This window comes from Astyanax mexicanus, chromosome 6 (assembly GCF_023375975.1).
Source record: "Astyanax mexicanus isolate ESR-SI-001 chromosome 6, AstMex3_surface, whole genome shotgun sequence".
Taxonomy (NCBI): domain Eukaryota; kingdom Metazoa; phylum Chordata; class Actinopteri; order Characiformes; family Acestrorhamphidae; genus Astyanax; species Astyanax mexicanus.
Genome location: NC_064413.1, coordinates 4,727,993 through 4,743,160, shown reverse-complemented (window position 1 = coordinate 4,743,160; position 15,168 = coordinate 4,727,993). Strand labels below are relative to the sequence as shown.

General features: G+C 39.1%; 1 protein-coding gene and 1 long non-coding RNA gene across 3 annotated transcripts in view; one reads left to right on the top strand and one right to left on the bottom strand.

Moving 5' to 3' along the window:
* The window catches only part of LOC125802491 (uncharacterized), a 479,356-nt gene that overhangs the window by 284,926 nt on the left and 179,262 nt on the right, over positions 1-15,168 (top strand). The window lies entirely within an intron of this gene.
* On the bottom strand, positions 281-13,746 carry tomm40 (translocase of outer mitochondrial membrane 40 homolog (yeast)). 2 transcript variants are annotated; one of them, XM_007250834.4, is made up of 10 exons: positions 13,677-13,746; positions 11,734-11,954; positions 11,563-11,630; positions 10,751-10,843; positions 10,407-10,508; positions 9,790-9,895; positions 9,097-9,219; positions 8,481-8,557; positions 4,615-4,717; positions 281-3,806 (listed from the first exon to the last, which is right to left on the bottom strand). In XM_007250834.4, the coding sequence occupies exons 2-10, from the start codon at positions 11,951-11,953 to the stop codon at positions 3,667-3,669; spliced, it is 1,032 nt and encodes a 343-aa protein (XP_007250896.3). In that variant the 5' UTR covers position 11,954; positions 13,677-13,746; the 3' UTR covers positions 281-3,666. The 2 variants fall into 2 exon arrangements, with proteins under 2 accessions (XP_007250896.3, XP_022529994.2); XM_022674273.2 differs by lacking the exon at positions 13,677-13,746 and adding an exon at positions 13,380-13,642.

The following is a 15,168-nucleotide window of genomic DNA, read 5'->3' as shown; positions in this document are numbered from 1 at the left end:
CAAAAAGAAATAGGATTGGGTCGAAATGGCTAACATTTTTACACTTGTCCATTTTACCTCTTCCCAACACATCCAAGTTCAACTTCCTTCTTAATATGTATATTCCATCCCCTTTTGGTAGGTGCCACTGTGACAAGATAAATTAATCAATCAAAAGTATTCACTTGCCCACCTGTCAGAAGTTTTAATATTACAGCAGATTGATGTGCACTAAAATGGTACTGTGGTTTGAGACATTTTAAAGACACCAGTGGCATATTGTGAAAATTTAAACCAGAGCCAGATTTTAATTCGATTTAATTTCACTGTAAAATAATCCATCACAACACCCATAAAAGCAGTCCTTCCCCATGTCACAAAGACAGGAAATAATTGCATGAGAAAGAAACATTACAGGGTAATAATACGTAATTATTTTTAGACAGGCGTTTGAAACAGATCGTTCCAGTAACATCTGGATTTGCACAATTTTGTGGCGAAACTCACAAACTCACTTAATTCCCAACATGATTCATTGGAAGAAAACAAACGACCAGTTATTGTAACATGCTTGCGTTCCCCTTACTCCACTGGGGAGTCTCTTTCTGTTCAGTTAAACGTGGCCATCTGGACACTGACTATGGCTCATCTTACAGATAGCACACACACAGCATTCTGCAGCTAACCCAAACGCTGGGTTGGTGTACTAAAGTGAGATTAATGGGAGTGTTTTAATAACATTATACCCCAAGATCACATTTACATGCTTATAGTGTCTCAACAGTTGTTACCAAACTCAAACCGTACCGTAGAGACCCCCATCTCCTTCTCTTGACTGTCCCCTACCCAGTTTCTCAAAAGCTTCATAGAATTAAAGATTTGGATACATTTTTAAGGAACCCAAACTCAACTTGCAATAAAGAGACACCAGTTAGAGAACCACCGACATGGTTTCATTCATTCATTGTTTCACAATTTTCCTCCAGTTCTTATTATTAAACAATGCTAATGTTTTTTATATCCTTAACTTTATAATCTGTAGGATCTCTCCTGCACAATTTGTGGACACTGGTTTGCTCTTGTTTAGATGGGCACCTTTTATATATATATATATTTTTAATTTCTAAATTTTGTCCCATTTTTTCCCTAATTTACACGGCCAATTACCCAACACAACCCACTCATTAGGACTAGTGATGTCCCAACAGCAAGAGGGTGAAGACTAGCACATGCCTCCTCCGATACATGTAAAGTCAGACTCCGCCTCTTTTTCAACTGCTGCTGATGTTCAGCACTGCTAAGTAGCATCACAACGCTAACGCTCGGAGGAAAGCGCAGCGACTCGGTTCTGATACATCAGCTCACAGCTGCAGCCTTGTGCTGATCCACATCACCCTTTGGAGTGATGTGAGGAAACAGTGCCATCTACTGTACCCTCCCAGAGAAAGCAATGCCAATTGTGCTCTCTCAGGGCTCCAGCAGCTGAGGCAAGCTACATAAGCAGGATTCGAACACTTGGAGAGCTGGGCACCTTTTAATCTTTGGATGTTTATGCAAATGGACGGTCAACTTCAGTGTGACAGTGACAGCACGCCAACGGTGTTTAAATATTTAACCCTAGGTCAGGGGTGGAGAACTCCTAGAAAGTTAGCAAATTTCTCTTGAGAAGAAAAATTACTGAATGTAGAGAAAACATATCCATGAGAATCTGTTTAAGTGCATGATCAGATAGTGGGTAGACCAAATAAAAATAAATTATTTTAATTTGATCATGTAAAAAAAGCATTATTTAAATTGTTTTAAATATTGCTATTAGAAAGGAAAATGTGATAGGGTCCTGCTTCTAAAAAAGTCACCAAACTTAAGGACCAAGCTGCCCACCCCTGACCTAGGAAATAGGTCTCCTTGACTATGTTCACACAGCTGCAGGTAAAAGTGGTCTGAATCTAATAGTTTCAGTTCCAATTTGGATCACTTTCACATGTGGTATTGAAATAAATCCAATGCATATCTTTTCTGATTTATGGAAATGCGGCTCTGATAACCACTCCTCAATATTTCTCTCATTTAGACAATCAGCTCATCAGTAGGAATTTCTTAGTTACAAGAAGCTAGAGTTCCTCATTCAAACACTAACTGGAACTACACCGAGTAACTGCTGCACAGGTGCATGCTGTTTTTGTCATTTGTAGAATGTGTAAAGACCAACATAACGTCTCGTGGAGGAAAGAGATTTAAGACTTAGCACCACAAACTGGATACCCCTCTTGAGTGTGCAATACAGAGGTACATTGTAAAAGCCCTTCTCTAAACCCACTCTTAATCAGTATGATTTGATTGAGTATGATTTGACACAGGGTGATGTTGCTTATCAAACTTTTTAGAAGGTTTAGTTGAATGGCTCAGTGTTAAAAAGGGAAACACATCTTAAAAATTTTACAACAACGTCCAAAAAACTTTTTATACAAACCTCAAAAGCATTCCTGATGATGCTGGTAAAGGTGAACATGAAACTGAAATTTCATTTGAAGCACTGCTGCTCTTTCTTTCTAAGTGCTACATGAATGTGAGTTTAGGGGCATTAACTACTGTTTAGACAAATGTTGGATATAAAAGTTTCTTTTAAAATATACAACCTCAAATAAGCACTGGAATTGGTGAGAAAATGAGATTTGGACCCCTTTTACCTGCAGTGTGAACACAGCCCTTAATGCACCCAAGAACATAAAGCAGATTTCATCCAGTTCAAAGGAGACACATTTAGGCTTAAAGCTGTTTTTGTTGTTGTGGACATTTTTCCGTTCATTTCTCTCAGACTGATTTACAGTTATAAGGTCTTGAACTTGTGGCGTTAGAAAGTGATTTCTGATTTAAAAACAAATACTGAGATCATTAACAAAAATATAAACCCAGCATACAAACTTGGCCCAAGGCCTCAACTAAAAAAAAAAAAAGTAAAGAGACAGGCGTCTACTACCTGTCAAAACTCTCGACAGCTTTGTATGTCTGGTTAGAGACAAAGGGACACGGAGACTTATTCCATTCCTTAACAGTACAGTACAGTATGATTGGAGATGGTAGACCCCGTTAGTCCTGCCTAATCGTTGCTTGTTTTTTTTTTTGCTATCTGAAGAATGCTGCTGAAACGCTGCCTTTTTTTGTAGGGAAAGATTGTTTTTGTAAGGAAACTCAACAGCACTCTTAAATAAAAGTGAGTTTTGAATGACGTTGTTCAAAGTGAGCACTTAATTTATGCACTTGCTCATTCTGAACAGGAGCAAGAAGGATGACATGATAATGCGTTTCCCTTTAAGAAATTATTTCAGTGTCTACAGACTGCAGAAATGACGAGGAGCAGACATGAAAAAGGCATCTCCACGTAACCTGGACTCACCATTATTGTAAGTAAACAAGAAAAATGATCTGCAAACACAACCTGTCGCTTTTTGCCTGATTTTTTTTGTTTGTTTGTTTGTTTGTAGATAGATAGAAGAGAGCTTGGTCAGTTTGCTAGCCCGGTCAGCTCTCTGGCCTGGTCCGTCTGTGTAGGGTAAAATCGGGGTACTGTCGGAGTGCCTCCGAGTCTGTTTCAGTTTCGTTGTTGGTCCATGTCCCCCTGTCTCTCCACACCAGTCCGAGCCTGGTGGAGGGGTGGAGCTGCTTTGAGCCTTAGACGCCCGCGCTGCTCTAACCGATGGTGACGCCGAAGCCGCACTGGAACTTGTTCTTGCGGTGGTTGAGGAAGGCGCCAAGAGCCAGAGACAGAGGGAGTGGAAGCAGCTTCTTCTCCAGTGTAGCTCCGACCACCCAATTACTGTCTAATGAACCTGGGAGGAAGAGGAGGAAAGCAAAGTTACTTCATTTCTCCATTAAGTTCAACATTCAGTTCCAATTTTGTCATACTATGCTTCATAGAGTGGCTGGCACAAGTTTTGATACCCCTTAAATTTTTACGCAAGCTTAAATGTATTTTGTTGACTCCAAGTCCTCCTATTCATATGTTAGAATTACCCAGTTCCCCAAGTGTTCCAGCTGTCTAATGCACTGCCACTATAAATCAGGAGATCCCTGGTTCGAATCCCGGTCATACAGCTTGCTGTCAGCTGCCGGAGCTCTGGAAGAGCACAATTCCCCCACATCACTGCAAAAGGGTGATGTCAATCTGCACGAGGCATCTGTGAGCTAATGTATCTGAACCGAGTCGCTGCGCTTTCCTCTGAGAACACTGTGATGCTACTGTGAAGCAGTTTGAAAAGAGGCGGTGGCCCACTTCACATGTGTCGGAGGTGGCATGTGCTTGTCTTGACCCTCCTGGTGTTGTGGTATCACTTGTGATAAGGGATATACAGCTGAGTAGCAGCTGAATGGGTGGGAGAATTGGCCACCCATTGCTCTCCAGCCAAGAATGGGGCAAAAATCTCAGTCTCTAAATGTGGAAAGGAAACCCTAGTTAGCACTAAAAGACACAAGTCGTTAAAGGTATGAGATCACTTTTCATTAACACCTTCAAAGAAGAACATTAGGTGCAAAATGTGCAGGGCACATCACTGCATGAGAGCCTGAAGTGGAAGCATGCTGGAGCCATGCAAGTTATTGTGCAGCCTTATTTTATGGGATTAATGTGACTGTGGGTACCTTTAAACAGAAGATTAGCTTTGGGGAGATCCACCTGGTAGCCAAAAGACACGCTTGTTTCTTGCATCCGTGTGCTTGCCTCAAACTCTACGCCAACTTGTAACTGTGGGGAAAAGGAGGTTTGAAATTAAAAATCAAACAAAAAACAAACTAAACTGTATCAAACCCTTGGTTCAGTGTGATCACAAACCATGGCTAAAATCACTGCATAGCTGTAACAGCAAGCTACACAACACAGCAATATTTGTGAACGTGTGCAACCCAGTAAAACACTGGGTGTTTTTGATAAACTGCTGATTTTTCCTACAAAGAATGGAGAGGTCTGTAATTTATTTCATAGGAACCCTTTAACTGTGAAAGACAGAATCTGAAACATTTTTTTTTTTTAGAAAATCACACTGAATGATTTTTTGTAAAGAATTAATTTGCATTTTGATGCATGAAAAGTATTTGATCACCTACCAACCAGCAAGAATTCTGGCTCTCGCAAACGTAAGTAAACTGCTATCTGATTATTTTAAATACGTAAGTCATTATTTTGATATACTAGTATACTGTACAGAGACAGAAGCAGGTGAGACTAAAACACAATATTGGTACTATCATTCAGGACTACAGGGTTTGGACAGTGAAACTGAAACACCTGGTTTTAGAGCACAATAATTGATTGTGGTGATGGACAGTTCTGGTGGAAACAGGAGAGTTGAGGTGCACATTGAATTCTGCAGTGATTTGATCAGCCGTGGTTTTACGTTTTTTAGATACAATCCGGGTTAGCACCCGAACATCCCTTTCAGACAGCTTCCTCTTACAGCGTCCACAGTTAATCCTGTTGGATGTGGTTGGTCATTCTTGGTGGTATGCTGACATTACCCTGGATACCGTGACTCTTACATCACAAAAGACACACACAATGCTCTTACTGGTGCAATGTGCAATTAATGAAGATTGGCCACCAGGCTGCTCCAATTTAGCCATGAAACCTCCCACACTAAAATGACAGGTGTTTCAGTTTCATTGTCCAACCCCTGTACTTCAGGCGTGGATTCACAAATCATGAAATACTGGTGCATTTAAAGGAATCACACTATCAAAATAAGCCTCTGGACCCTGGGGAGAAGAGATTCATTTAATAACCCACTGGATTCTATTTTAGTGTGTTGAAGAGTGCGGCTCCAACTATGCTGTGTTATGTATGGTAGGCTTCACTGGAGGAGAAAAAAAAAAATCCTCCAAAGCAAAACACTTGCTATCTCAAAATATTGACTTAGTATCTCAAGATATTCAGATAGTATTAGTGCTGGGCGATATAACGATATCGATTTGTTTCGCGATAATTTTTCCCTCGATGACGATGATAAGCCTGTGCAATAGAATTCGATAAACATTCATTTCCATTTCCGTCTAAGTGGCGCGGCAAACAACGAAAACACAACGTGTAATCAATCCAGAAGACGCTGGAGCAAATTAATAAATAGTTAAGAAAATTGTAATAGTTATTCTCATGCATGCAACAAAAAACCCTAAAGAATAGTGGAGTATGGCCCGACACACGCAAACAACCATAGTGTTTGGACTTTGGGAATAAACGGCCGCACTGTTCAGCACGTTTTAAATAAATTTTAAGTAAATTTTAAGCACTAAATGTAATTAATTCAATTTATATTAGGACCTCGGGGCAGGTGCTGCAAAAATGTGTATGTGGGGCGCGGATTAAAGGAAGAGGTTTTTTTGCGGAGGACAGGACAAAAACACCTTAAGAATGATGTCTAAATGACTTTCCTCTAATCTAATATAATTTAACATGGTTTAAGGATATAAAATAATTTCTAAACAAACGAACTTTTTAATATTGAGCTTATGGCCCAAGTGCAAAAACACAAAATCATTTATCATTTAGATTATCTGCCTGAACGCGAGCCCGAACCCGAGCTTGAACGCCAGCCTGACTCAGGCGCTGCATGAACTCGGGCCGGTCGAGAACACCGCTTTCCTCTCAGATTAGGCGGAAGAAAATGGTCTTTTTTTTAATGTAACAAATCACACTGTGATTTTTGTGATATTTCCCCAATTACAGCTCAGCTGCGCGTTTAAAGCTCAACGCATGAATTAATCGGTGCGCTGTGCGCCGCGCGTGCTCGCGGGGGATTTGACGCGTCTGTCAAGCAAGTTAATGGACCGTTTTGGGGGCAGAGATTAAGAAGTACAGCAGGTACATCTCAGATTTGTAGTTTAATGCTCTACTAAATTACTGGCTTTAAAACTGGCTCATGATATGGTCGGTTCTGGCTGGATTTTTTCCTGCCTACAGGCTGCATTTGACGGAAAGCAGCTCCTCAGTCAGACAACAGTGTCAGCATACAAATCGTGTGCGTTTCCTACAGGACAAACCATTTAAAAGTGCAGATAAACTCATTAAAAAATCACACAGTGTCTGTCTGGCTTAAAATACTTTTAATAAGGTACAGCTTTTAAATTAATAAATCAACATTCATTAAAAATCCGTGAGAAGTTCTGTATGCTAAATGACAAGCTAAGCTAATAAGCTAATAACATTTAATAATAACAGAAAAATAGATATGAATTTGGAAAATAACCAACTAAAGTGAGCTCAAAATACAATAATAAATATAATCTAACGAATTTCAAAATATAAATTAGAAATATTGAACTTCAATATTAAATTCAACTTCAACTACAAAAAACGCAAGGACCGATAGAACATAACGAACAGAAAAAAATAAATTTGAAATTGGAAAAAAAGTTCAAAATGCTAAAAGAAATAAAACCTAACGAATTTCAGAATATAAAATCTAAATATTGCACTGCAGCAGTACAAAAGCCTAAGTGCTTAAACAAACAAACCAAAAAACAGCCTATCACAAATCATTTTTTGAGCCCGACCCAGCTGAGGAAAAGGTGGGAAATCTTTTTTTTCCGGCTGGGTCTTGGAAAACTTTGTGGTGAATTAAAGGGGCCGAGTTGCAATTTTTGTTTTACTTTAATCAGTTTTTAATCCGTCTTTTTAAAAACAAATATTCCAATATTGGCTGCCAATCAGTGCCCAATATTCTGAGCTCAAAAAACGCTATTCGGGCCAGCCCTACTAATCTAATATAATTTAACATGGTTTAAGAATATAAAATAATTTCTAAACAAACGAAATATTTAATATTGAGCTTATAGCCCAAGTTTTTTTTTCAGTCATGGAAAATTGGAAAAAATTGGAAAAAAGCCCGAGTTCATGCAGCGCCTGAGTCAGGCTGACGTTCAAGCTCGGGTTCTGGCTCGCGTTCATGATTAATTTGTTTTTTTTTAAAACTAATATTGGAATATTCGCTACCAATTACTGCCAAATATCCGGAGCTCAAAAAATGCTATTCGGGCCAGCCCTAATAATTATGGAGATACAGAAAAAAATATTGTGATAAAACTTCCATCACTCCCTTATTCTCTCACTAATAAAAACAAACCTTTAAGTGTGACACAAAGTGATTTGATTTATATCGTGATACATATCGATATCGACTGATATGGAAAACTATATCGTGATAAGATTTTTTCCCATATCGCCCAGCTCTAGATAGTATCTCAAAATAATGACTAAGTATCTCAAAATAGAGAAGCAGTTTATCTAATAATAATGAACAAATGTGCTGGATTATTTTATTTTTTTGGTAGCAGAAATGGGCTTCCATAATTCAGCACTCATTGCCTGTATTAATTTGTCTGTTTTAACTCATTGCCTGTATAAAAGATACCGGTCTACACAATCAATCACACTCTAACAGCTTAGTAAAAGCTGGTTTCAAGTGTGATGGATCTTCGGTTGGATGAGGAAGATGAAAGGTAAAATTAAGAGTTACCTGGTCATTAGCTTTGTGGTAGTACGATGCATGTGCACCAGCTCCTCCAACAGTCAATGTAGCCACATAGTTGCTACCTGGAAATGAGAGTGGTATATTATTGTAGATTCATTTTTTATTCTTTCATTTAACCCCCCTTATGCAGATGGATCATCTTATATCTGATCTCCTGAAAAAGCTTTCTTAACATCTACCAGCGCGATCAGTGCTGGAAAATAATAGTGGCCACACAAAATATTAACACTTTGGGCACAATTTGGTCATTGTTACTGTACTTATTTTTGTTGCCAAAAGTGATATTAGTGACTTAGAAATAGACATTAATGGCTGTCTGTTGAGTTATTTTGAGGGTACAGGAAATTTACACCGTTATACAAGTTGCACACTGACTATTTCAAGTTTTATTAAAGTGTCATATCTTCAGTGTCATTTCATAAAAATATTAAATTAGATACTGTATTTTATATACAGTATACTGAGATTCTGTATATCATGTGCTGCATTTGAATAACCACATTAATGTATATTAATTGTATGTGTGTATGTAAAAATACCAAGACAAATTTACTGGTGAATAAGTGACTCGAGGTGTGTCTGTAGGAGGTCACACAATTACCTGTATACCTGCCCACTAACGAGGTCACTGTACCCTCTTCTCCTGGTCTCCTGTGGTAAACCAACTCACCACCCAGTGCCAAAGCAGGGGACAGAGACTGAAGATAATGTGCCACTATTATACCTGTGAAAGCAGAGAATAGAAGAATGCAGTGGGATTTTCAGCAGCAGTTTTACAACAAAACCAGGAACATTATTGGAAACTATTGTAATCATGCCATGTGAAACAGCTAGTAGAGCTGGGAAACATTAGTATTAGCTTTGCAAGGAGTTTTTAACCCATTTTATCCCAGACCTATTTCTAAATACAGATACTACATTTCAAAACTGAATCAGATAAAATCAGTGAGCTCATTTTGTTTTTTTTTCCTTAATGCATTCACACACTGTTAGGTGTTCAGAACATTTAGTATGTCACTTAGTTCATTAGTTAAAGTGAAGGAAGTTTACACATCTTTTAAAGGGTCTGTGGCAAATACATCACCATAGGTCCTTAAAAAAAACAAGTAAGTAAAATCTCACTATTTAACTGAGCCATGCACCTGTTCCTGCTGTTTGTGATTCAACATAATTCCCCAATAAACAGACTTTTAAAGGGACAGTTTGCATTAAAAAAAAAAAAAAAAAATCCAGCGATGCAAAAGAGGCATGCCGTTCTGTGATTGCTTTTATGGGAAGTGAAGAGGAAATTTACCAGATCCAACAAGAACGTCTGGGTTGCCGAGAGTAACAGCAGCAGTGAAGTCCTCTCCACGATATTCTGCATCACACTGCCAGTTAACAAACTTGTGCTGCTGTGTCTGTAACGTAAAAACCAAACGTAATGAGTGACATGCTCACACTCTCCACAAGTGCAAACCTGCCTGTGAACCGGTTTAATGTGAATTTAGTTTAGAAGTTCTGCAATCCTGTGGTTTAACTACGTGGATGTCAAAAACTGTCTCTGAAGAAAATAAGTGAAGACCTGACAGATTAAGGCAATACCAACAACTTTAACCAATTTCAGCTGCGTGGATTTACCAGTATCATGGTGTTGTCCACTAGCACTTTTCTTCTATTCCAATTAAGCTACAGAATTAGGTAATCATAAGTTTATGATTTATAGTTATTTATGGTTATAAAAATCCATATTTCACCATTTTCAGATTCTATTTTGTGGTTAAAAGTCGCATGTTCTGTGTGTGTGAGGCTCATATATGTGTGAAGTCACAGCCTGCTCTTTCTTCATTGGCTGGACGCAATGCAGCGGCCAGATTTATCTGAATTAAGTTGAGCTCTGGGATGATTCTTTCTACAGTGAAAAGCACTCACCTGCATAGCCACTTTGGAGCGTACGTGTGTGGTCAGCTGGTGAATAATCTGTGCATTTAGACTGCCTGTGTTGTCCATATCGCCAACAATTACAGGGAAAGACTGTGGAACAAATCAGCACAGATTAGAAACACTACACACAACAGATTAAAGTACATCTATAGTATTTCCAACAGTTTCAATTAAATTCAGTGTTATATCAAAAATATTTACAATTACAGATGATACATACAGATATTTTAGATTTGAATAAAGATAGTAACATCCTATATAGATATAGTAGAGGTGCTACTATTTTTTTTTTTACTCAAAATACATCAAAACAAGTTTAGCAGAAGGCTCACCTCAGCAGGTCCAGTTTGCTTGCTTCCAACATACGTGGATCCAAACCTGTAACCTGATTCTCCAACAGTACTAAGCGTCACTGTGTGGCTAACCTGGAGTGAACCAAAAAAAAGCCAAAATTATACAAATAAGCTTAACCAAGTGTAACCAAGTGTTTGGTTTTTATATTCTTTGCTGTAAAAAAAATCTTAATGTTAATTCCCCGTTTAGATTTTTTTATTTCTAATTTTCTTCTGTTTTTCTCCTAATTTATCTATTTAAAAAATGTATTACTTTATCCCACCAGTTCAGCTGCCAGCCAGCTGATTATCCCCCATCACTAACACAACTCCTCTGACATGTGTGAAACTAATCACTGCCTCTTTTTGAACTGCTGTTGATGCAGCATTGCTAAGTAGCATCACAGTGCACTCGTAGGAAAGCGCAGCAACTCGGTTCTGATAAATCAGCTCACAGATGCCTTGTGCTGATCTACATCACCTTTAGGGGCGATGAGGAGAAAGAGCGCTAACTACCCACCCAGAGAGAGCATGGCCAGTTGTGCTCTCTCGGGGCTCCAGCAGCTGATGGCAAGATGCATGACCGGGATTCTAACCATTCGAAAGATCATGCATTTGTGGGATAAGCAGCAGAGCTAAGTATGTGGGTTGTGCCCATTCATATGTGTAAATATAATACTAATAACACTTGAACTTTGTATAAACTTTAAACTTTGAGGCTGCTCATGATCATAACAGAACACAGAAAAACAAGATTCATGGTTTGTTAACAAGCTTGAACCCAAGCATTCATTAGAATCATTAGCACTGACCTGGAAGTGATTGCTTAACCCCTTGTTGACCACAAGCCGCACGCCCTCCATCTGCATCGGGAAGACCTCTGAAGGTTAAAGGAGGAGAAGTTTGTGAGAATAGTGGTGCACATTGCTCAGGTAAGACTACATGCAAGCGGATAAATCAAGCAAAGCTCTTGGCACACTGACCTTTGCACTTCCGATGACACTCCTCAAACGTCCCAGGGTTGGGCAGAGGGGGCTCTGTGTCTGTCCCAGCCTGGCCGCTCGTGCCTGAGGAAGATGGGGCCGGAGACACTGGGGGCATGGTGAACCCTGGAGGCACTGTGACCAGTCCAGGGCCCGCTTGGGTGCCACTGCCCCCTGAAGCAGGGGGGTTTGGGGAGGTGGCAGCCAACACACTGCCCATGCTGCAAAGAAAAAAAAAATTATTAGAAAAGGTACAGTGTATTAAAAAAAAAATAAGGCATAACAAATTAGGCACGCAAATGTTATTGCATGTATTTGCATATATTAGTCAAAACTAAAGAGCTTAAATCAACTACTAATATGACCAAAAAGACCATTAATCTAAAAAAAAAAAAAAGCAGCGCAAAATAAAGATGCCTAAAATAACACCTCCAATTCAAACCCTGCTAGAGCTGGGAGGATATTCAAATGAATATGATTAATTTAATTACTGTTTCTATGCGATTTTCAAAATAGTATAATATAGATTGTATATCTTTACATATAAAAGCTGCTAGAGCAATTACACAGTGGACCAACACCAGCAGATGACATGTCTCTCCAAACCATCACTGATCATCAGTAAATTTTACATTTTATTTGGAAACCAAGGGACCAGAGTCTCACAGCCTTTCATGCTTCCCTCTGCTGACAATTTTTATGGAGATGCAGATTTCATTTTCTATCAGGACTTGGCACACTGCCCACACTGCCAAAAGTACCAATTGGTCTTCTATAATATTCTAATTTTATACACTGACTTTTGGGTTTTCATTGGCTGTAAATCATAATCATCAGCAATAAAATAAATAAATGCTTAATATAGATGTGTGTGGAACACCTATATATACATTGTAACCAAGATTTACTACACTTTCTACTAGCATAAAAGCAGTTATAGTTCTCAGAAACTGTAGTTTTTGATAGAATATTGTTGTAGTAATGATACAGCTCTGGAAGGGAAAAAAAGAGACCACTTAAAAATTGAGTTTCTTTGATTTTACCAAATTGTAAACCTCTGAAATATAATAAGTAGGAAGATGGATCACCACAAGCCATCAAACCAATCTGGACTGCTTGAATTTTTGCACCAGGAGTGGCATAAAGTTATCCAAAAGCAGTGTGTAAGACTGGTGGAGGAGAATACGCCGAGATGCATGAAAACTGTGATTAAAAACCAGGGTTATTCCACCAGATATTGATTTCTGAACTCTTAAAACTTTATGAATATGAACTTCTTTTCTTTGCAGTATTTCAACAATTTTAATTTTCCTCAAACATCCTATAAATAGCAAAACTAATTCAGAATCTGAAGTGGTCTCTTATTTTTTTTCCAGAGCTGTAGACTTTAAGGTATTTAAGGCATCACTGGAGTTATTTTAGGCTAATTAAATCAACTGAATCTGATTGAAAGGCATTAACTGAACTGGTATCTGTTATTTGAGTGTATCCTTGACTCAGGTCAGCAGCACTGCTGCTAGTTTGGAAGTATGAAGCCATGTTAGTCCTCCACCACCAGTGCTGTATCTAAACAGTTAGAAAAATGAGAAAATAACCTAGTTAACCTACATAATCTTAACTTAAACAACTGCCTTTAACCCATTTACCTGCTGTATTACAGCTCTAAACCAGCGGGTGCAGAAGTGTTAGATTAGCCACAGCTCTGAGGACTGGCCCCACGGCTCGCTCGCTCTGTAGGTTAGTTAGCCGAAGCTGCTAGTTAGCATTAGCTGCTAGTGAGAGGACTCGGAAGGGGAAACCGGGCTGTATTTCTCTGTGCGGGCTGTAATAACTCGGTCCTCCCGCCTCTAAGCGCGAGGACCGCGGGTTAAACTGATATTGCGGGGCTCCGGCAGCGGGAGCGTGCGGTTATGAGCGCTCGCGGGGCCTTGTGCGGTACTCACGTTGTGCAATGCTGCTGCAGTCCAGTTCTTCGGCTACGGAGCGCCGGTACACTGTTATGGCACAACCTACTGACGGCTGACAAGCAGACCCGCCCACCTCAATCAAGTCTGACGTTGATTGGCCGAGACCCGCTGCAGCTGCACAAGGATTGGCTGCGTTGGAGTTCAGTCCTACAGCGATAGGCGAAACGACAATTGCGTCCTCTGACGTAATTTAAACCACGCCCTCCTTAGTTCAAGGGTATTGAGTGGGTTTCCACATTGGACGCTGTGGCAGGCAGCATAGCTGGAAATTAGATTTTTAAAAACTACTTTTTTGCATGATTTTAAATACGTTTTCCAAACTTTTCACAGCTTTAAGATTTTTAATATGGCAAAACAAGAGATTAAGACGTTTTTCATTCCCCAAAGTATCCATTCATACTGTATTATAACAGTGAGATAGCTACAGTGTTGCTTAAAAGATGCAATAAACCCTCTAAAACTAAAACATATTTTTTTCCATTAATAACTGAAATATGTTTCTTTGAAGTAATAATGCATGAAACATACCAGTCCTGCTTGTATTTTTTTTTATAAATATTTTCTAACCTTTAAAAAACACTTATATTGTGGTAATTTCCATCTTTGCAGCGCCCTCTCAGGTTCAACTGTGCTATAGTCATGGATGATGTGTATGTGTACTTTTGTATACAAACACATCACAATATGCAAAATAGTCAATAATACCACCCCTCCCTGCTGATGTCCAATCATCTGTGTCTCACCACTATTATAGGCACACTGCTGCTGCTGAAGCTCAGCCAATCAGCTCCCTTCTGCCACGCCTCTAAACCCATACATCAACCAGTGCCCCTCCTGAACTACTTCTCCTATTTTTTAGCCTTTTTCAAATTTGAGCTGAAGGTGGAGTCAGTCAATATCATGGGGTTTAGTGACCTTTTAAAAGTTTGTGCAATATGAATATGACTTAAACACTTAATAATACTTAATAAGACTTAAACATCATCAAATTGTCTTTAAAGTCTTTAAAGTAGATCAAGAGAACTCGTTAAAACAAATGAGACAAAAATGTTATACTGAACGTTTCTGGTAACTGTAGATCAGTCCTGCACACCGGCTCGGAGAAATTTTAGCCCATTCCTTTGAATAGAACAGCTTCAACTCTGGGACACTGGTGGGTTTCCTCAGAATACCTGCTCACTTTAGGTCCTTCCAAAACATTTCCAATGGATTCATTCATTCATTCATTCATACAACGACTTGTGTGCTTAGGGTCGTTATCTTGCTGCATGCAGCACATATTTCCTGACAATTTCCTTTAGAATCCTCAGATATAATTCAAAATTCATTGTTCCGTCAATGAAGGCAAGACGTCTCACAGCCCTCCTAAACCCTCATACATGGAGGCACATGGAGTAATAAAAATTGTATATTTATAAACCTTCTGCTTTTCTCAAGAGTGCAAAGATTAGTGCCTCATTAAACATGC

Coding starts and splice junctions, on each gene's coding strand:
- tomm40 (XM_007250834.4), bottom strand. CDS start 11,953: ATGGGCAGTGTGTTGGCTGCCACCTCCCCAAACCCCCCTGCTTCAGGG. Junction 10,509..10,750: donor AGCAAACTGGACCTGCTGAG/GTGAGCCTTCTG, acceptor TTTGTTCCACAG/TCTTTCCCTGTAATTGTTGG. Junction 9,896..10,406: donor GCTCCAAAGTGGCTATGCAG/GTGAGTGCTTTT, acceptor TTTACGTTACAG/ACACAGCAGCACAAGTTTGT.